General features: G+C 46.2%; 1 protein-coding gene across 5 annotated transcripts; it reads left to right on the top strand.

Annotated features, from left to right (window-relative positions):
- Positions 1 to 1,503: 1,503 nt before the first annotated feature.
- Positions 1,504 to 22,503, top strand: WDR86 (WD repeat domain 86). Of its 5 annotated transcripts, none has more exons than XM_048951526.1 (7): positions 1,504 to 1,595; positions 2,296 to 2,572; positions 4,739 to 4,880; positions 6,227 to 6,659; positions 15,268 to 15,403; positions 18,803 to 18,906; positions 20,003 to 22,503. In XM_048951526.1, exons 2-7 carry the CDS (start codon positions 2,410 to 2,412, stop codon positions 20,219 to 20,221), a joined length of 1,197 nt encoding a protein of 398 aa, XP_048807483.1. In that variant the 5' UTR covers positions 1,504 to 1,595; positions 2,296 to 2,409; the 3' UTR covers positions 20,222 to 22,503. The 5 variants fall into 5 exon arrangements, with proteins under 5 accessions (XP_048807483.1, XP_048807482.1, XP_048807480.1 ...); XM_048951525.1 differs by having other exon boundaries at positions 1,510 to 1,595; positions 2,173 to 2,572; XM_048951523.1 differs by lacking the exon at positions 1,504 to 1,595 and adding an exon at positions 1,739 to 1,878.
- The last annotated feature ends 28 nt before the right edge of the window (positions 22,504 to 22,531 follow it).

Below are 22,531 nucleotides of genomic sequence, written 5' to 3'. Positions count from 1 at the left end.
GATAACGTGATTTTCAGAGGAAAGAAATCCAGTGCTCGTGTCTCACATTGAAAGTCATGGAGCACGCAGTGTCAAGGCTGGGGATGGTGCAGAAATGCAGATATGCTTCCCTTCAGAAAAGAGCTGGCTGGAGACAACGTGCCATGCAGGATGTGTGCTTACAGTGGGCAGCAGAGCCAGGACCATCTCGTGGTGGTGGTGTTGGCCGGGATGTAGCAGCTCAGTTCCACGTCTGCCAGAATGCGCAGTGCAAAATAAAGTATCCCATTAAGCATACATTTAAAGGCTGCATTTCTGTACAACCCACACACTGAAATACATCATCCAGGAATGAGCCTGCTGCCTTGTTCAGTGTTTACTAAACCTCAGGGCTGAATGTGACAGCCTGAAACGGAGCCAGCAGGCCCAAGGACTTGATGCAAAAAGGCGCTTCTCTGATTAAATTGAGTGGGGAATAGGGAAAGTGGGTTTTGCCATGTACCCTACTCAGCAGGTGTGTTTTTAGCAGTACAGGTGCTGCCCATTTGTTAGTTGTCAACTTAGGGCAATGGGATCTGCATCAGACCCTGCCATGGGCTTGCTGTGGGTTCTCCGTCTGCCAGGTTATCTTTTGTATGTTGAATTACACGTGCTGGGACAGGATTCATCCCACTTGTGTTTCATTCTGCTCCTAGAACAGCAGAGCCTCATTTTGGAGAAGCAGCATGCCATCACCCCACAGCCCAGAGCTTGCATGACTACAGGCAGACAAAGTGTGGATTTGTGGCCTAAGTGTAGCTGGCAGGAGTAGGGAGGTATCATCCCTCAATACTTGGCCCTGGTGAGGATGCATCCTGAATACAGTGTTCAGTGTTGGACCCCTCACTATAAGAAGACATGAGGATGTGCAGACAAGGACAACCGAGCTGTGAGAGGTCTGGAGAACAAGCATGATGGGGAGCAGCTGAGGGAGCTGGGGTTGTTCAGTGTGGAGAGGAGAAGGCTCAGGGGAGACCTCAGTGCTCTCTATAAATGCCTGAGAGGAGGTTGTGGTGAGGTGGGCTTTTGCTTCCACATAATAGCAACAGGATGAGAGAGAACGGCCTGAGAGCTGTGCCAGGGAAGGTTCAGGGTGGAAAAGCTTCTTCTCAGGAGGAGTGGTGCTGCACCGGCACAGGCTGCCCAGGGAGGTGGTGCAGTCACCGTCCCTGGAGGTGTTTCAGACCTGCAGAGATGTGGCACACGGTCAGTGGGCGCTGTGGGATGGATCGGACCTGATGATCTTAGCGGTCTTTTTCAACATTGATCATTCTGTGATGTTATGGAAGGAGGGGCTCTGCTGCCAGTCTGTCTTGCCCACGGGAGCGAGGGACCGCACTAACGAGCAACAGCCCTCAACGTTTTGGCAGCGAGCAGAATTTTTGGCGTCCTCCTGAGGAGCAGCTCAGCCGCAGCTCATCCTCAGGGATGAGGGCGAGAGGAGGAACAAAAGGCGATGGCTTCCCTCAAAGCCAGCCCCCAGCTCGCCCCCTCCCTCCTCTCCCGGGGAGCACGGGGCTGAGACAGCCGAGGGCTGGAGCCTCCCCGAGGAAGGAAAGCCGGGGAACTGAACGGCGGTAAGGGAGGCAGGCGGGCTGGGGGCGCCTCTTCCCTGAAAAGAAAAAAAAAAAGAGAGGCGAGGGGGCACAAAGGGAGGGAGCGGCACGGGTTGGGGAGAGGGGAGGCCGCGGCGTCCCGCCCCGGGGAAGCGGCTCTAACATGGAGGGAGGAGAGCCGGCGTCGGGGACCCACCCCGGGGTGGCCCGAGGGGAGCGCGGCGTCCGCCTTGGCCCTCCCCGCGCAGCCCCGGCTGGGGGCGGCTCCTCTGTCCCGCCGCAGCCCGGAGCCGCGTCCGGGGCGGTGAGCGAGCGGCGAGGGCGGGGATGCCGCGGGCCGGGCGGGAGGACGAGGGATGGCGGCGGGGCCGGGGGGCTGCGGGGCGCTGCGGGCTGACCGCGGGGGGCGCGGGCGGGAGCCGGGGGTGCCTGAGCTGCTCGGAGTCGAGGAGCTGAAGGAGAAGGAGCGTGCCCGAGTGCCGCAGTGCGGGGCGGCGGGTGGCCGGGGAGGGCTCGGTGCCGTCCTGGCGATCGGACGTGCCCTTGTGCTGGCGGTGCGATGGAAGGCGACGGGAGGCCCCGCGGTTTTCCGCCGTAGGGCTTTTATGCGGTGAAAGAAGCGCTCCGGAGCACGCACGCGTCCCCACTGAGAAAAGCGGTGTGTCCGCCGAGGAGGCGCAATGACTCAACGAGACCCCGTCCCCTGCTCTGTGTCCCCCAGCCGCCTTTCCCTCTGTGAGGTGCGTGGCTGAAGGCGGTCGGTGGGAGATGAGGCCCGGAGCGAGGGGCTGCGAGGCGACCTGCTGACCCGCAGCCTTCGTGGGCAGCGCCGGCAATGGGGAACGGCGGCTCGGCCGTGAAAGTGTGCGCCGATCACCAGGGAGGCATCAACTGGCTGAGCCTCAGCCCCGACGGGCAGCGACTGCTGACGGGCAGCGAGGACGGCACGGCGCGGCTCTGGAGCACGGCCGACAGCCAGTGCCACGGCCACTTCCAGGGTAGGCATCCTGAGCTCCTCCTTATCGCCTCTCTCGCTCTCCACGTTACTTGTGTCCCGTTAATCGTCTCGCTTTCCAGGTGGTTTTTACACAGAACCTCTTGGCCCAGAGCTCTGGGAGGAAACCTTGTTGAATAGAACCTTTTCTTTTTTCCTCAGAGCTCTGACACACGGATGTGTCAGGCGCTGGAGTTTTGAATTCTAAATTGGTTTTGCATTTGTAACAGAATATGATGTCCTTAGGCTAACGTTCGTATACCTGAGAGAAAAGCTTTGCAGAAAGCACAGCCGTGCAGGAACCATGCTGGGGGCCAAAGATTGGTTGTATTCTCATTCACTCGTGTTCTTTCTCTCTTAGTAAAGCAGAAAACCAACCACCCGACTCTTACATTTGGAATTTCTCATCCTTTCTTCTTTCAAAGATTAACGTTGTTGGGATTTTTTTGTTAGTTTGTCTTTTTATTATTATTTATTTACTTTGTATTGTCTGTGCCCCCACATCCTGTGTCTCCTGGAAGATTCGCTGTGTTTGCTTAGGGATTAGAAATCCACTCAAAGCAACAGTTAGCTTTAAACTGGGAAGATAAGTGTGCTGGATAGTATTCAGTACGTGGCTTATGAACTGCTGGTGTTTGGGGGAAGCTTTAAAGAAGGTTGGCTGGATGGTTTGTGAACTACCAGCTAGCTCTGTGTATGTTATGTTTATGTTCTTATGCTACTCTTGTGTAAATTCACATTGAAAAGCTGTAATTACTGATAAACCCTTACCTAGAACAGTTTCCAGCTTGTACCACAGCATAACCAGCAGACTTGTGTGGTGGCAGACCATCACCAGACCATCAGCTGCACCTTACCTGCCATGAGGGATTTGGACAAGCTCTGTGTAGCTGTTACCAATGGTTAAACTCTGACAGGCTGTGCTGCAGTGACCAAAGTGCTGTTTTGGTCTTGTAAGAGTGGGGTTGGATGCTGCTGCAAGAGAAAAGCTGGAGGTTGAAACCTGCCCCTAGATAAGTTGCTTTGAAAAACATTGTCACAAACGTGTGAGGCTGGGTAGAGTTTACATACAGCCTATTTTTTTTTATATCTGATGAGTTTAATTAAAAGAAAAGTGAAGGTCGTGTGTGCTTGAAGCGTGGATTCTGATTTGCTGAACACTGAGGGTTTTCAATCATAAGAGTTGCAGTAAAATCACTTTTTTGATGTTAGTGAACATAAGTGGTTTACTGGGCAGCCTGCTTTCCCTCAGTTCTTTAATATCTCTGTTGTTCAACATTCTGTTTTCCTAGCATCACTGTTTCTCTCTCTTTTTAATTACATTTGTCCTTTCTATATGCAAGCATTTAAATCACATTCAGGCCTACTGGCTTCAGCCAGAGTCTCTTGGGACGCTTCAGAAGAATCAGTTTTGGTCTTGAAATCTTTAAGTCTAGATATCTAAATCCAAAGGAGTGTAAGAACGTTCTGTCTCATCTGTTACCTTGATGGGTGACTGTATAAATGAATCTTACTCCTTCTTTCTGGGTCATTTCCTAAAGGTATACTGATATCCTGAAAGCTTTTCACTCATGTTATTAGGCACAATGGGGAAAACGCTGGCTGACTTTTTACCAATTATGCTTTTTTTGTTTGCATTTCATTCTGCTTGGACAATGAAACTAAGCTTGCTGGTGAGGTTCACGTCTCTTCCTTGTTTCATAGTTATGTGCTTCAGCTTAGGACTGTTTGTGTCCTGACAGTCAGTGGGCTGTATTGAAATGCAGCCTTTTTTCTGACTTTAGAAGGAAGCAAATGCGTTTCTGTATACAAAATGGATTAACAAACCTTTTTTTTTTTTTTTCTTCCCCTTGTTACCAGTTTTGCAGTAGTGCAGATGTTGTTATACTGACAATAGTTCAGCTCATCATCTTTTGATACAGCTGAGCTGCCTGATTAGAGAAGCAGTACTGTTGTACTCTTCCACTGAATCTGTGTGACAATGAAGTGGAATTTTCTCCTGGTCATTAAAAATGCTGTTTTACACAAATCCTTCAGCGTGAAGAATGGGATTGTAAATTTAAGACTAGTCTGCCTGTTTTCTGTGTGCTTAGTCCAGCTGAAGAGCTCACCCAGTCCTCCCTGCTTGCAGGCATGATGCTTGAGCTGTTATTTCTGCTCTTGTTCCTAGGACACGAGAGTTACATCACCTTTTGCCACTTAGAAAACGAGGCTGCCTTCACATGCAGTGCAGATCATACCATCCGAAAGTGGGACGTGGTGACAGGCCAGTGCCTGGCCATTTACCGAGGGCACACATCCATTGTGAACAGGTTGGTTCCATGGAGTTCCGTGGTGTTCCTGTAATCTCTTATCACATAGGTTGTCATCTTGCTGCAATTTTCCGTGACTACGCTAACAAAACGGGTTGTGTAAGCCTTTGGGTGCATGCTCCACGTGTTCTGTGCTGTAATGATTGGTTTTCCTAGCAACAGTGCTGACATATCCATAGACGACAGATAGGAGAGGGCTGAAAGGCACATGGCAGGGGAATTGAATCCAGCACCAGCCATGACATTCCAGAAGAAATTGTTCAATTGATAACAGATGCTTTTGATAAATGGATGTAAAAACATCACGTCAAACCTTTGAGTCACTGAGGGGGGTGAAGTCAGGGCTGTTTCTGGAATCGCAATTCCTCCTTGTGCAAACGAAGTTTGTCTTAATCTGATTGTTCATAACTGATTGGCTTGTTGATTTTTGAAGTGCCTCTTAATAGCTGGGATGGCTTTACTTAATGGAGCAATCAGTCAAAGATTTATTTTAATATTTTGTTGTTGTTGTTCATCACCAAACTCGGAGCACAAACGGTGTGTAGCTGGATGCTGTAAATAGTTAGGAAGGCTGGCTCTGCCTGTGTTCTGGCACTGGCCTGATTTTGCTTGAATCAGCAAGTTGGAAATGTGTTCCCTATTCATCTGTCTTTGTTGCCAGTTTGAAAGGTTCCAGAGGGCCAAACTCAGTGTATAAAGAAGATAGGTTATGATGTTCCCTATTTCCAGTTTAGAAACACAGTCCACAGAGACTGTGCTGTTATCTCTTAAGTGTTTGTGCAGCTACACTTCATTATTACGGAGGCCCAGCAAGCTGGATTCTTGAGCTATAGTCTCTGATTTGCTTTTTGATTCTGTAATAGGGTTAGATATTAGGAGGAAGCTTTTCACAAAGTTTTTCACACAGTGGAACAGGTTGCCCAAGGAGGCTGTGGATGCCCCATCCCTGGAGGCATCTGGGCAGCCTGCTGTGGTGGTTGGCGACCCTGCACATAGCAGGGGGTTGAAACTAGATGAGCATTGTGGTCCTTTTCCACCCAGGCCATTTTATTATCTCCTATGATTTACACTGTACCTTTGCAGTGCTAAAATATCCACACTGGTGTACCTGAAGAAAGAGTCTTACTTTTCAAAAGTAAAACAGAGATGTGTTTAGTGTGGGGAAAAAGAAAAAAGTGTGGTTATAAATAATGTGTTTTAAACAGAGGGGCTGAATCAGAGGTGTGTATGTTGAGTTCATGCTACTGTTTCTAGCTTCAGTGTGCTTAGCGTTGAAATCATTACAAAAATAAAAGGTAAAAAGAATGGTACTGTTAATATATAATGCTTTCTTTATTTTTTTGCAGGATCCTGGTTGCCAAAGACTATCTCTTTAGTGGCTCCTATGACAGGACAGCCCGCTGCTGGAGTGTGGACAAGGAGAAACAAATCCAGGAATTCCGGGGCCATCGGAACTGCGTCCTGACTCTAGCTCACTATTCCTCCAAGGACGTCCTGGAGGAGGAGGAGGAGGAAGAGGAGGAGGAGGAGAGAGTAAGCAGAGACCTCCTGGTGACAGGTAGCACGGACTGCACTGTAAAGGTCTGGTGGGTGTCCAGCGGGCGCTGTTACCAGACTCTGCTGGGACACACTGGGGCTGTCTTATGCCTTATACTTGACGCACCAAACAGGGAGCTGTTTTCTGGCAGCACGGACTATACCATTCGAACATGGAATATTGTTACTGGCGAGCAGCTGAAAGTGTTCAAAGAGCACCAAGGATCAATAATTTGCCTAGAGGTAAGAACATAGGATTGCTCAAGTTGGAAAAGACCTCAAAGATCAAGTCTAACCGCGACCCAACCAAACTACCTTAACTCTGACAACCCTAAATCGTGTCCCTGTGCAGCACATCTGAATGGCTTTCGGACACATCCAGGGATGGTGGCTCAACCACCTCCCTGGGGTGCCTTTTCCAGTGCTTAACAAACCTTTCTGTAAAGAAGTTTTCCTTGATTCCAACCTAAATCTTCACTGGTGCAACCAAGAGCCATTCTAAGGAGGTATCTGTCTTCTAATCTGTGTGAGTCTCAACTGTCTTTTCACTCACAGAGATGCTCTTCTGAGACATGTTGTAAATGATATTCTTAACCATTCATGTAATAACAGAATAATTGTGCCCTATGATCTCGGAACAACCTTTCTCTAAAATATGTCATGGTATCCTCTTGGATTCCAGTGGCTGTCCTGGTCTAACTTCTAGCTCAGTATTTATTTAGGTACCCCTTGGTCTTGAAGTTTATGTGTGGGGTGTGTTGGCGCGCTCTTCTTCTGAGTAGGATTGTGCATGATGGCCCACCAGACTTTGAAGAGAAATAACCTGAGCTGTTGGTGCAATAAAGCTGACATAGGGATGAGTATCTTAAAATGGGAGGAGTAAAATTCAAAGTAAATCAGATATCCAACGCAAAATTGTGAACAAGAGATGATAGCATAAAGCTGGAAGAAATCCTGCTGTTAAAACCACACACACAGACATAAGATGAGGAAAGAAAGGGAGAAAGAGATGGCCAAATGAGAGAACGGGCAAGGAAAATGGAAAAGAGAAATAGAGCCTGGGGGAGAGAATTGGGAAACAGTGAAGGAGAGGGGAAAAAATTTAATGTGACTCGAAGAACTGTACCTTGTTTTTCTGTTTGTGGTATTTTTCTGGTGAACACTGCCAAGTTTATTAACATTGCAAGGGAGGGAATGGATTTGGGGAGATGAAGAAGACAAAAGGGAACTATGGCATAAGTACCTGTCCATTCACCAGACAGTATTAATGGAATATTTAAAGAAGGTGTGTAAGTTAATTTCAGGTCAGTAAACCTAAGTGCTTCTAATTAGATGTGTTGTATTAACTTACACAAGTTGTGTTTGTTTTATTTTTTTCCCACTATTCTTCTTGTTTATGTAACTTCCTTTGCAGAGGCTACAGTGTGTATTTTTAATAGCTGTTTAATAAATGTTGCCTCTGTTTCTAAAGAAGATAGACATAGCTGACAGTAGCAGGCTGAAGACCCAATAGTAGGGAAGGAATTCTATTTTCCTTCCCTTTTAGAAAGGAAAAAGAACTAAGTTGTGTTTCCCTGGAGTAATGTTTGTCTTGCCTGGGTACATGCTCAGATCGTGGTAATGCATTTTGAGGATGCTCACGTAAATATGTTGTTGTTCTTAGTATCACGCTATGTCTTACAGTTTAATTGTAACCTTTTCTCAAGACACAGATTGGCAACAACAGAGCTTGCTTTAATTTAATTGGGTTCTTGCTAAAATTGTTACACAAAACTGGCTTGACCCTCTCCCAGAAGCCTGGGAAATTCAATTACACTCTTTGAATGCTCCAGAATGAGCAATGCTTCCCTCCTTGCGAGCACAGCATTAAACAATGGTTTTAAACAAACAGAACTTCTTGTAGGAGAGAAGAAAAGCAAAACCAACACGTCTCTTTGGAAAATCTGAACAATTCAAAGTAGACAAGTCTGCTGCTGCCAAGGCTGTGCTGGCAATGATCCTGGCCAAACCCTCAGCCCGTAGCTGTGAGTAACTGGTAGCCATTTGCTTCTCCAGTCATCAGTTGATGGCTGAAGCTAGAGGAGTCCAGCTGGGTACACGCTGCCCCAAAACTTACCCCAGCTTAATCACTTGCTGTAATGCTGTTGAATAGCTTTAGCCTGTCAGTCTTTCCTAATTCCTAGCTCTTCCTTATTGGTTCAACACTAGCCCTTCTGTTCCTCTTGGCTGCCTCTCAGCACAGCCCACATGGTATTTTCGTTCTTCTAGAAAGGGGTCAATCACAAGAATCCATACAAAGATGTTGCAACAGAAGGGAAACTTCCTGAGCTGAGGTGTGTGCAGTTTTCTTGTGTTCTGGTTTTTGTTTGCTTGGTTGCTTTCTTTATTTTTATTTTTTATTTTTTATTTTTATTTCTTTATGTTCCTTTATTTTGTTTTTGACTTTAATAATTTTTTTTTTTTTTTTTTTTTTTTTTTTTTTTTTCTCTCCAGGAACCTTTGGAGCCTTCTTTGCCCAGGGCTCCTTTGTGGCAGTGTTGCAATCTGTGTCAGTGAGTTTAGTGTAGTATTTTTCAAACCCTGTGTCCGGGAGGACTTGGAGGTGGTTGTGAGTCACTAACAGTAGCCAGCAGACAGCTCTAATTGTTGGCAGTAGCTCAGTTTCTTCAGAGCATGAGAGTGAGCTTCTAATTACACCACATTTTTACTCCCTTGTCCTGGAGGAGCTGAGCTGGTACCAGCATTTAAAGGTAGTTGTTACCATTCACCAGCTGCTGTACTGCTTATGTGGAGAGACTAAAGGGGTACAAAAAGAAGTACTAATTTCTAGTGTATGTATGCAAATAAAGGTTCCTAAGGGAGGTTGGCCTTTCAGAACATTTGAGAAATGGAGTTCAATGTGGTATCTTTTCCCAGACAGGACAGGAAAAGTGTGACTACTAAGACTGTATCTTCCCCAGCTTTAAAATGTACTGTATCAGCAGGAGTGACTCAGGATGTTCTGAACTGCTGCAGGTAAGGTCTGGGCTGGTCTGGCCAGCTTCCATGACTTTCCAGTAAATACCAATAGCATTTCTGTAGCAGTGAATGGAGCTTAGGAGAGCCTTTCAGGGTAGATATCCATAGATGCACCCGTGATTTCCCTTCCTGCATGGCTGGTGAATGGAGAGCAAAGAGATGATGGCACAGTCATGTTCTGACTTGGAATGCTCCTCATTTGCTCCAAGATCTTCTAGGTACTGTTGCCATCCAGCATACATTAGAGGAGCTTGAATACTCTAATCTGGCACGGAAGGCCAAGGAACACTGTTTGGCTTTTGCTTTCCCTTTTCCCTTGTCCTTGGTGATCACAGACAACAGTGAGGAGAGTGAGCAGTTCTGATCTTCTGTGTGATGTGTCCTGCTGTCCCAGGGCTGAAGCACGGCGTGTGGCCTGCTCTCACAACAGCTGCAGGTGCCTGCTTTTTGTAATGCCATTCCTCCTTCCACCATCCCAATTCAGCTGACAGAAGCTTTGCCAGTAGACTTTCTGCATGCGAGGTGCCTTGGCAGCCTTGACTCCTTCCCTCACGTCGTCAGGCAAGGTAACCATTGGTGCAGCAGCCAGAACTCTTCTCCCATGCTTCTTCTACACTGCGTTGCTAGCTTGGCAAGTGAGGGCCAGCAGCTGCTCTGAGTGCTCTCTTTGTGTAAGAGCCAATGATGTGATTTTACAGGAAGCAATGGGAAAAAAGCAAGGGTGGGCTGAGTGTAATCACACAGCTCATTCTATTTCTTCTGCTAAAACATTTCAGGCCCAGCTAAAGACCAAGGTTTGTAATTCGTAATCAGACCGACAATTCCCCTGAACACCACTGCCTGCACCAGGCTGAATAACCCTGGCCCACATATTTACTAGTGTGTGTTATTCTAAACGTCTCCAAAGTGGTTTTGCAAACTGTTTACAAGGATTGCTTTGTCCTTTGCTGATTGTTCGATAAATACTCGGTTTGAACTTGTGCTGCCAAAGGCTGGCAGAAAGAAATGATCCAGTCTGGTATTTAGCTTGGATTCTATAGCGAACATTCTTACAAGGATGAGAATTGCAAAATGAGTTTTAAATGAACATGAGTGGGCAAGGACTTGCTTCTGGTTTTCCTGCAAAAGATCCTTTGTTGGGAACATTCCCCTTCGTTGTCTTTTAAGGCTGGCTGGAAGAAAAGAATGCTTTGAGCAAACCCGCTGCTTGAGCTCCATTTATCCACTTAGCTATTGTGATCGTGGGGAAGGATTTTTTTTTTCTCATGGCACCAATGAAACTGTGTGCACTTTTGGGCAATTTGTTTGTTGCATCGTTCATCACGGGATGAGTTGGGGAAATCTGAACGTGTTCAGCGCCTTTAGAAAAGGAGCGTGTTTTAGGGCCATTACACTGCAGTGAAGAAGCTGAAAAATGTTCTCTAGCAGCCAGAGCACACTCTAGATGGATTCTCAGTTTAAAATTAAAAAAAAACAAAACCAAAAAACAAAACAATTTCTTGCTCACAGGGAGTTATTTAGCTTGCTAAAATGACTGTGGTTTGAATGGGATCCTGAAGGTCTAACTCAGCGGAAGGCTCGCATGGATGTAACTTGAGATTGCTCCAAGTTGGTGATTTCTAGCTTGGGAGCAGCTGTGAACAGAAGACCCAGCTGACAGGTTGCAGGAGCACTGACCCCTTGTAGAGAGAAAGCTGGCAATTGGAAGTGTGCTGATGGGAACTTGCCTGCTTGAGAGCCTGCTTGAGCACAGTGATCTGCAGCAAGATGACGTGCCTGTTCCGATTGCTGAGCCAGTGGCCTCTCCTTGGACGAAAGTTAAATTGCCTTATAGCAAAGGTTAATTGGAGAGCAAAGTCCACTTCTATAAACTGCAGGTTGAATAACCTGCTACACAACTCTTTTGCTGACTTTTTTGGCATTCATGCAGGTGGAAATTGTCTTAAGCTGCTGCACGTGTTCAGCTCAGCCAGGCTCACAGAGCAGTAGGGTTGTGACTGTCAGGAGAAACCAACGCTAGCTATGCTTCTTTATGTCAACTGTGGCATGTCTAGGGGCTGTGACCAACATCAGGATTAAATAAAACAGGCAATTTTTTTATGGTGAAACTTGTAACTACTTCAGTGTCTGCAACTTTTGTTTTCCTAGTGCTGTAACTTGGCTGTTAAAAGCCAGTCTGACCAAACTTTGTTGTGGAATAGTACATTTTTCAGGACATTGCTGGAGAAACTGAGACAAATGTGCCTCATTCTCATGTCTCAGTGTTTCATCTGGTAAAAAGCAAAGTCTCTCAGCACAATGAGAAACACGAATAGTCCAGAATTAAAGCTATCAATGCGGTGATTTCTTTCCTCCCATCTGGCTGAGGCTTTAAAACTGGGCATCTGATTGTCATCAGCTTTCTTTATTCTTTTGAAGCTCCTTGGGTTTGAAGTATCCGCACAGCTCATTAGTTCCCAAGCTGCAGATCTGTTGTGTGTTGTCTGCCCTGCTCCAGGTGTCCTTGCACTGCCATGCTTTTCCTTGTCAGGAACTTTGTTGGGCAGTGATCCAAAGTGAACAAAGCACTCAGGAGCCAGCCAAGGAAAATACAGCTCTGGAAATACCACCAGTTCTCCAGGCATTTGCAGATTAGAATATGTAACTGTTTCTACTGATGGTTTTTAAACCAGGATTTGACAGGCTTGGATATATTTGGAAAATCTGTTGGGTGAAATTTCACCATTTTCCTTCTAAATTATATGAAAGTTAAATAATAAAATTAGGACTGGGGTTAGAGAATTGAGTGTGGGTTTTGGAGCTTTGGAAGGGGGGAAAAAAGGCCTGGTAGTTAGGGATGGAGAGTTTGTAAGCACACAGGTATTGGCTGAAAATGACTGCATTTGAATGCCCATGCACAAAAATGGGTGCTGGTCTCGGCACTGGGGATGCCTTGCTCCCACCAAAGGTAAAGCTTGGTCTTGCATTCTGGTGAAGAAGTTGTCCTAGGAGCTGATCTGCTGAGCCTAATGTGCTAGCAGGGGTATTTAAGCCAAGGAACAGCAACTGTGGATGCTTCCTAGTGATAGGATGAAGAGAGGTGGCTTTAAATTAAGAAAGGGTAGGTTTGGATTGAATATTAGGAAGAAGTTCTTCCTGGTGAGGCACTGGCACTTCTGCCCAGAGCTGTGGCTGCCCCCTCCTTGGAGGTGCTCAGGGCCAGGCTGGATGGGGCTTTGGCTACCTGCTGTGCCCAGCCAGCATGGGGGTATTTGTGCACTGCATGCAGCCCTGGGGAGTTGAGAGACAGGCCTGCTGTGTCTGCACTGGGAGGTAAATGCATCTTTTGGATGCCAATGCTGGCAGAAAGCTGTGGAGTCAAACTGCTGATTTGACGTGGGTTGGATTGGATTGGTGCCTCTGTCTTGCTCTTGTCAGTAAGAATCCCAGTTGGTTTTCATATACCCTCCTGGGCTCAGTGCACTGGTGCTCATCACAGCTTCCCTGAGGCATGTAATGCATCCTGTGCTCTGAGATCCTGGCAGTCAGAAGTTACAGTGCTGCAAATTTCAGGACATTTTTTTTAAAGCAGGGGCTTGAGATGCACTGTATCACAGTTCCCCACCTGTGAATCAGGGAAGGCATTTATTTATATTGTATTTTATGCCATACAATGTGAGTGCTGCGCATCAGGTGCTTGGGCTGGGGGCACTGCCTGTCATGACGATGATTTTGACTAAATAATAGGTATCTGAAGTGCTGTAGCTTAGGTTGCAGCTGTAACCTAGATCTGTTAAGATCTGATCAAATGAAGCGGGATCAAAAAGAGGTTCATCAAAACTGATAGCGATGGCTGCAGCTGAGACAGCCACCCTTGTCTGAGGGACAAAGAGCCACTTTTAAGGTGTGATTGGCTTCGGACATCTCCTTTAGGGGCAGACCTCAGTGGCTGTAAGGGGCTATTTTAGATGTAGATAGTTACAGCAATTCAGATGAGGCGATGCCTGCATCGTACCACCAGCGGTAGATCTGATTTGCAGCTTCCACTTGATCTGATGACTTTCATTGGATTTCTCTGCTAATAGCTATTCTGTGTTCTGCATTTTAAAAATCCCATGGAAATGAGAGGCGGTGTGACAGTTTGAACACTTAGCAGACTTTGCTATTGGCTTTGCTGCAAGCTTAGTCTGTGACATCCAATAGATGGTTTAACATGCTCATGTTTCTGTTTCTAAGCATTGCTGAGAATCCTTTGCTCCCCTGCTTAAACTGGGGAGTGGGAGGAGGGGAAATAAACAGGTGTATTAGAGGGCAGCTTGGGTGGCACAGAGACTTGGGGCTTAATGAAGAGAGCTGCCACGCTGCTGACTCTGCAGGTCTCCATGCATTGAAAGCTTTTATGGTTCTTATGCTTCCTATGGCATAAATTATCTGTGTAGCCCAGGTCATTTAACATATTTTTAAATCTAGCAAGGAAGAAAATCCAGGCAAGTGCTGCTGTTCTGTTCCATTTCAGCATCTGCACACCCACTTAGATGTGGAACTCAAGCAGTTTAACCTAACGTTCCAGTAATGCTGAGTGGCACCTACCTGCAGGAGGTTATAACTCCGTGTTTTCCCCTTCTTTGCTCAGTGTGTCGGTGTGAGATGTCTGAACCAGAAATGTGATGACTTGGCCAGGAAAAGCCCAGCAGGCTCTCAATTCAAAACAACTCTTGCATTGAGCAGGGGCCATGTGACAATGTTTGTCGTGCCCATTCAAGTTGAGCCCGGAAATGAAAGGTCAGGTTTCCTTCCTCAGGCTGACTGTTACGGCTCTCGCTTTTCGTTAGTGCTGCTGGCCATTCCTTCTCTTTCCTCAAAGAGATGTAGTATTAATGCCATGGCTAACGCAGCTTAAAAGTAATGGGATGTGACATTTCAAAGTACTGCTGACTTTTAGCAGCTGATGTGTTTTACAACCTCTTGACGTTCAGCTGTGAAAACTGCCCCGTGGGCCAAGTTCTGCTCGTTTATGATGCCTTTCACAAATGACACCTTCTCATAGTGGAGTGGAGATGGGAAAGAATGGAAAAAACATTTAAAGCTTACAGAAACAGAGTGCCAGGAGGAGGGATTGGGGGTTTATAGTGCAAGGTGTCCCCTGAAAGTGACCCAAGAGCAACGCCCAGGTCCAGTTGACTCATGATTGCTGTGAGAGTGTGTGCTGCACTGGCTGACACCATCATACTGCCTTCAGATGGCATCTGCCAGGCCAGCTCTCTGCTTGGAGAAGTATACAGAGCCGTGCAGAATGGTGCCTGCTCAGAGACCATAATTGCTTGCCCTAGATGAGCATGAATGCAGGATTTCTTTGCACTGTGGAGGGTTTCCCCTGCAAAGCTGCCAGGCTCTGTGCACTTCAGATTGTCTATTGCTGTATCCTAGCAAGTTTTATAGTACTACACAGGTCTGTTACATTCTCCCTGTCTCTCTTTCCCTTCTGCAATCATTCCCTTTGCAATTCTTCGTTGTGTCTGTGTGGAAAGGAAAACCCCCCCTCTACCATTGATGAAGAGCTAGTGTTTCCACATAGTGACCTCAAGCAGAGTAATACTCTGTTTATCACAGAATCACAGAATGGCTTGGGTTGGAAGGGACCTCAAGGATCATCAGGTTCCAACCCTCTGCCACAGGGGGGTTTGCCAACCACTGTTTAAAACCCAGTCTGTACCTCGCAGAGCTACCACTTGTTGGGCTTTTTTGAGGCCGTTCAGACAGAAACTGCGACTTCAGATGAGTCAGCTCAGTGCAGAGCTCACACCACCATGCCTAAGAGACTGTTGCTAATGCTTTTTTTTTCTCTTCCCTTCAGCTGGTGAATCGGCACTTGTATTCAGGAAGCGCGGACAGGACAGTGAAGTGCTGGTTAGTGGACACTGGGGAGCGAATCCAAACGTACAAGGCTCACAAACACAGCGTTAGCACTTTGAAATACCACGCTGGGATCTGTGAGTTGCCTTTCCTATGTTCAGCAATCCCTTGTCTCCTTTTGGATGTTTGTCTTTGATCGAAGATTGTTAATAGAGAACGCTGTAATTACAAGGCTTGAAAACGTGTCACTTTATTCAGCTCCAGCTTTTTTTTTTATGTTCTGTATCAAATTTGCTGCACTGTTCCGTGTGAGAAGCTCAGATCTTCCCTCCATTTTGACCTCCTTCTTCTAGCTTTGTAATACTTGCTTTATTTATGTTACGAGGGGAAGTGGCTGAAATCCAGAGCTGTCTGTGTGTTGTTTGCACAGACATGGTTTAGCCTCACCAGCCTAATGTCTGTCAGCCTGCTGCTCTTGCTGACAGCAAGTGCTGCTGCTGGATACGCTGCCCCGTGCCACCCTCTGCTGCCTTGTCTGTACTGTTAACAGACTGTCCCAAACCAGAATCACTTCTCAAATCCTCGCTGCTCTTTCCAACAGGGTTTCTGTTTGGACTCTGACTGTCTCAAAGACTCATTTTGCACAAATTCTTTTCCTTTTTTCTGTCTTTCTGCATCAAGTTGTTCCCAAAACCACCTTTCTGCTGCGGCCGAGCATTACTTACAAATGCTTGGGACTCAGCTTCACTGCTGTCAATACTCCTATTAATAGAGTTATCTTTGCATAGCTCTCTCTTGTTGACATAACATATTTCAGCCAAGGAACTGCTCTTTAAATCCCCCTCTTGGCTGGCTTTCCTTCTGCATGTCAATCTCTGCTCTTCCACATTTGGGTTGCAAGGCTGCATCTCTGCTTTAGTGAGCCCAAACCTCTCAGTGCATCATCTCTGTCTCATTCTGACACTATTGTTAGACTCGATGTGCCTTCATTCACTTCCCAACCAAGTATTTCTCTCCTCTGGGTAACTGGGGTGGATAGTCTTAAACTAATCTAGAAAGCTGCAGTGCTTTTCTGATCTCAGTTTCTGTACTTTTGGCTGGGTGGTGAGGCACTGGAACAGGTTGCCCAAGGAGGCTGTGGATGCCCCATCCCTGCAGGCATTCAAGGCCAGGCTGGATGTGGCTCTGGGCAGCCTGGTCTGCTGGTTGGTGACCCTGCACACAGCAGGGGGTTGGAACTGGATGAGCATTGTGGTCCTTTTCAACCCAGGCCATTCTATGATTCTATGACCAACATGTAACACCAAATGAATGGTTGCTATTGGGGCCTTAACATCTCTTGTGGTAGATGATGGGTATAATGGTGATAAATGGCTGACAAATGTGGGATAATACTCATTAGAAAGATACAAAACCAAACATTGTCATCAAGCAAGATGGCTGTGCTAAGCAAATGCTGGTCTCATCCAGTGAGGAATCTGTGCTGAGCAGACAGCAGGCTGCGTCCTTCATTAATGAGATGCTCACAGCTTCTTTTCAGGCTGTTTGTACAGGCTTGACCAGAGTCTCTAAAACCACTGTGAAGAAGGTTAGGCTCAAACAGAAGTTTCATTATTTGATGCCTTTTCCCTCCCCTTCATCCCTCTGCAATGTCTCTGCCATGCAGATGCATTACTTTTTCATAGTTCTCTTTCTTAAAATGCATTTAGTACTACTGCATTTAGTCAGATCTGCAACATCCTGATAGTGTGATAGAAGTGCTCATGGTGTTATTTAAGATCTTACTTTTCAATCTAAAGCAAAAATGCTAAGTGTGTCAAACAAGGAGAATTTATTGCACTTAAAGAGTAGGATACGTGTCATGGAAGAATGCTAGGGATGTGTCTGAACATAATTTAGATATATTCTGATTCTAACTGAGCCATCAAATGATCAGAATGTGTTTCTATTGGCCTTGCTCAGTATGTGTGTGTAATTACAAGCATGGGGAATGTTACAGCTGTTCTCAGTTCCATTTACTTAATGGTCTTATCATGGTTATTTCTCTCCTACTATACATATGTGGTCATTTAATTTAGTTTATATTTAATATATTTATATATATTTAATATATTTATATCATCTTGCTTGATGACAATGTTTGGTTTTGTATCTTTCTAATGAGTATTATCTCACATTTGTCAGCCATTTATCACCATTATACCCATCATCTACCACAAGAGATGTTAAGGCCCCAATAGCAACCATTCATTTGGTGTTACATGTTGGTCATAGAATCATCAGAACGGCCTGGGTTGAAAAGGACCACAATGCTCATTTAGAACATATATATATATATTTTTTTTCCTGTTCCAAATCTCCAAGGGAACGTTCCAAACCAGCCCACTCTCCCAAGATGCTGTGAAATTTAAGTAAAAAAAATAAAAAAAAAAAAAATAAAAAAGAATTGCTGACATATTTGCTTGTTTGCTTCAGAGAGCTGTCTATATAATCTAAATGCTGAATCTGGGTTATGTCAGCAGCTCTCCCTTACAACTCAGGGCTGCAGGGGGGCTTCCTAAATCTGGAGTGACAGTTCAAAAGGTGGAGGAGATGTCTGTCAAGAGCAAAATCCTGATAGCTGGAATGAACTGATGGCAGCATGGTGAAAGCAGCTCTTAATTGCTTATTCTCTGCATGCGTGTAATATAGGAAGGTACTTCTGTTAACTGGAAAAGACTGTGCTGTGCTTTGTGTTATTGGTACTGGTCTGCAGAATGGGACGAGTGCTTTTTCAGGCCCATGTAAAATGAGTCTGGTTTGTCCATATCCAGGTGTTCCTTAAAGGTGTACCCAGGAGGCAGCCAGCCTCCTGCTCTTTAACTTGAGGTTGGAAAGCTGGTAGCAAGAGGCAGCCTGTTCTTGTCTCTTCTTGTAGCCCTCCATTTGCTACTGTGTACATTTCTTTACATCTGTTCAGGAATACAGTGCCCTGTTTCTCCCAAAGGATGAGGGATCTGTTGTTTTCAGGCACTGCAGTTTTGTAGCTGTCTTTCTGCAAAGACATGAAGTGCAGAGAGCAGTAAATACGAAGCAGTGAATGCTTTGTGCTGTTCTGACATTTTTATCTGTAGATAAACTTGAGGAATTTGAGGCACGTGAAAGAAAGTGGGTGTTCCTGGAAGCAGTTTCTAACCCTTGAAGAACACGGCTGTTCCCCTTTGGGGTAACACTGCAAAGGTATGGCCTAAATCATAGAATCATAGGGGAGAGTCATAGAATGGCCTGGGTTGGAAAGGATCACAGTGCTCATCTAGTTTTAACCCCCCTGCTATGTGCCTTGAAGGCCTGCAGGCATGGGGCATCCACAGCCTCCTTGGGCAACCTGTTCCAGTGCCTCACCACCCTCTGAGTGAAAAACTTCCTCCTAATATCCAACCTAAACCTCTCCTGTCTCAGTTTAAGACCATTCTTGGCGTGTTTCTGACTTGGCATGAGCTGTTCTTTTGTGGCTGCTCCTGTCAGGCTGCGTGCTGAGCTGTGTGCTTGTCTTGCAGTGTTTACTGGGAGTGGTGATGCCTGCGCACGAGCCTTCAATTCCAGGAGTGGTGTCCTGCAGAAGATCTTCCGAGGACACAAGTTCATCATCAATTGCATCCAGGTGGGGAATTTGTCACTTGTGCTCGCTCTCTTGTGTTTCATGGGAACCGTGCAGCAGTTGAGTGCTGTTGTGGGATAAGATGAAATGTAATAGATGCAAGTATCCCCACTGAGAAGGGTAAGCAAAGCCACAGAATGAACCCCCAGAGGCAGTCCTGTGTCAGCAAGGGGAGGCTTTTCAGGTCATGTTAGACAAGCATTCCTAAGAAATGCAATGACAGAAACATGTAGGGGCAGGGGATGGACTCAGAGAGCCCTTCCAGCAGGAGGCTTCACGATGCAAGGATTTGCAGTGCTTTGTGCAGAATGCAAGTTTCTTCCTTATCCAAACAGAACAAATACAGCATTCAGCCCCTGTCCCCCAGATATGGCATCCCTTCACAGAGAGTCTACCAACTGTTTACTGTCCTTTCCAATCTTAGTGAGGTGCTAGTGCTGATTACCATGTTCTACCCTTTATTTAAACTGCTCTATGAAGTGTTGCCTCCAGAATACAATTTTTTCTGTAGCTGTAACGATGCCAGAGAAGCTCTATCTTGCTGTCTGCTGTACCTCCCACCAGACAAATGGAAGAGTCTCTGCTACAGGGTTAACATTTTTCTGAAAACTAATCCAGGTCCTTGAAAAGGACTTGTTCATTGTCTTGACTCAATGGGCACTGATGTTTAATGCTAAAAAGGGAGAAAGTGAAGTGGTAAGGAGAGCATTCCTGTCCCCATCCCCTGCTCAGTGATACACATTTTGATGGTGCCTCAGTCTTTGTCTTCAAAACCAGGAGTCTGAAGCTGGCACAGAAATGCCTGGCTACAGCCTGCTATGACACTTAGGAATTAGTTCCCCATTGCTTTTCTGGTGGATGTAAATTATAAATAACTCTTGCTGTGTATGTTTTATGGCTCTGTGAAATGGCTAAGAAATGAGGCCTGACTTGGGAATGTCTCATCATACTTGAGCAGCTTTTGTGATAATTTATAGCAGCTTTTGGTATGCGCTATCAGGTCCTAAGTGTCGATCCAAGCTGTGTTTGCTCTGATTCTGGAGTTTGATTATGCACGTTCTGAGCTGTAGCTTGGCATTGTGTGACCCTGTTGTTCCAGATCCACAACGAGCTGCTGTACACAGCCTCCCACGATGGAACACTGAGGATTTGGGACATCCGGGGAATATGCAAGAGAAATAAGCGGCGTTTGAAGAAGGAGAGGTGTGTCCAGGGCAGGAGCTCGCAGAAGGGAAGTCTGTCTCGTCTCTTCAACAATAAGGTTGGCTGTATGGTACAGCAAGAAAATGGGGAACATGAGACTGTTGAACTAATGTGACTGACCACAACAGACTGTCTGTGAGTGACCAAAGCTGAACCTTCTGTTTTCTGCACCACTGTCTTCATGCAAGCCAGAACTTGGAAAGAAATGGGAGATGGCTTCGCTTGAAACTCTGTTTAAAGAGCCCAAGCTCTCTGTGGCAGTAAGATGGACTCCAGTCATGTTCCTGCTCAGGATGACTCAGCTGAGCTGTACTGGGGGCAGGAGGGACTGAGTGTGGTTGGGGTGATGTATCAGCAGTGTGGCTGTGTCATTAAGTACTTCATTTACAGCTGCTTTTTTTCAGTTCTCCCTGGCATCAAGGTGTTGCACACTTCTACTTGGCTGGAATCTGACAAGGACTGTTTCTGCCTATCCCCACTGCCCTCTCACAGGCCCTGAGTTTGGTTGAATGCCTGAGCGTGGCAGGAGCAAGGAGGCTGTGGCACCACATCTGGGATAGTGGCTACGCAATGCCCCTGGGCTCAGTGCTCAGTTCTGCCTGGTCCTTGTATCCATGTGGGAGTTCCAGTTGTGCTTCACAGGGGGTGGGTGTGAATTATAGGGGAAAAGTTGCTGGAAAGGTGTTGTCTCTTCCTTATGTGGTTATGCCTGGCCTTGGCTTGCTAGCAGCAATGGCTAAGCAGTTGAATTCAAGAGTATTTCTCCCCCTCTTTTTCCAGGTTCATCCCTTTCTGATAACCACTGAGCCCTGAGTAAAGGAAGGTTCTTCTATTTTTCTATTTGCAGATATAACCCTTTGTAGAACCAGTACGAAAATATCTAACCACATGTTTTTATTTTTATGGCTTTATTTATTCTGTACTACAGCAAGATAGCAACGCTGTAATTCTTTCTTAGAATGGACCAATAAACATGTGGCATCTACAACTGCCTGTCTTGTTTTATCTACTTATCACATAGAGGGAATTTGCCTGCAGGTGCATAGCAGCAGAGGATGAATGGAATAGGGAAAAACAATATACACACTTTGGGAACTATTTGCCTTGCTGCTGGGGCTGCCCCTGGGGCAGGGCTGGCGTTGGCTCTGTGTGCCCCTTTCCTCACTGCTGTGTTTTGCATATGATGGCAATGCCTGTAGGAAGCCAGCAGCAGAGATGGAAGAGTTGTTACAGGCAGCATAGGAGACTGCTGGGTTAAAACTTTGAACTGAAGGCCCACAGTGTGTGAGATGTGAGAGCTCAGCACAGGGCAGCTGCACCTGAAGTTTGCAAATGGATTTCAGAGGCACAGAGCTCATAGAGTGGAATTAATGAGTCATTACTGTTTGTGCCTGTCGCTAAAGATATCAGCGTCTTCAAATGCACGTTCAAAATTAACTAAATCCTTCAGCAAATCCTCCCACCCTGCTGATCACTTAAAACTGCACACACAGTTCCTGGGGGCAGTACTGGCAGAATTACATCACAGAGGAACAGCTTCTCCTATAAGCTTTGCATGTTAAGATGCTAATTTTACAAACCCTAAGGAAAAACGTTCAACTTTTTGAGTTGTCACTGCCACTTAGCTATGTAAACTGTGCCAAAGCAGAGAGCTGCTGCATTCTGTGCATGCTCATGCACTACCCCAAGGTAATGCCACTGCAGTCCCACCTACTCCTTGTTAAAGCTATGTACAGCTTCTGGCTCGGCTGGTTGTTTCCATTGTCTAGCTATTTTTTGGTTTGTCTGTTGTTCAGTGCTCTGTGCTCTCCTGCAGAGAGACAGTGGGGATAGAGCAGTTGCTGGGTTTCTTTTTGCCTCAAGTTTGCATTTTTAGCTTTATCCCCATTGACCAACATGTTTCTGAAGTACAAAACTATCCTGTTTTTGTAGTGCTTGTCTTGACATACAAGCATGAAATAAACAGCAAGTAACTCATTAGTGATATATATAATTATTCCCTGTCTTTTGCTGCCCCAGGCTAAGGTAGCCAGAGTAAAAACCACTACAAGACTTACCAACTATTAGCTTTAGGATTATTGCAGTCACTTTGCAGGCCATAGTCCTACTTCCAGTATTGTATATTCTCCCAGTACTGCAGAAGTGCAAGCCTTCATTTCCCCTGATAAATGCTGGGTAAGAAGAAATGGTCACCACATACACGGCTCATTCCAGAGCAGCTCCTGTCAGGGCCACCAGCAGCAAAGATCCCCGCTCCCTGCTGCCTTCCCCCCGGCCATGCAGCAGGTAGGGCTTGAGCTCCCTCTACCGTGAGTCTGAAGGTATTGAATGCAAATGGAAAAACAACGCTGGGTGAAACTCACATGCCAGGCAGAGAGGAGTCTCTTGTCGCAGGAAGCTGGAAGTTACACCGGCTATTTCCACG

This window comes from Lagopus muta, chromosome 7 (genome assembly GCF_023343835.1).
Source record: "Lagopus muta isolate bLagMut1 chromosome 7, bLagMut1 primary, whole genome shotgun sequence".
Classification (NCBI taxonomy): domain Eukaryota; kingdom Metazoa; phylum Chordata; class Aves; order Galliformes; family Phasianidae; genus Lagopus; species Lagopus muta.
Note: the sequence above shows the minus strand (reverse complement) of the source record. Positions and strands in the feature narration are given on the sequence as shown.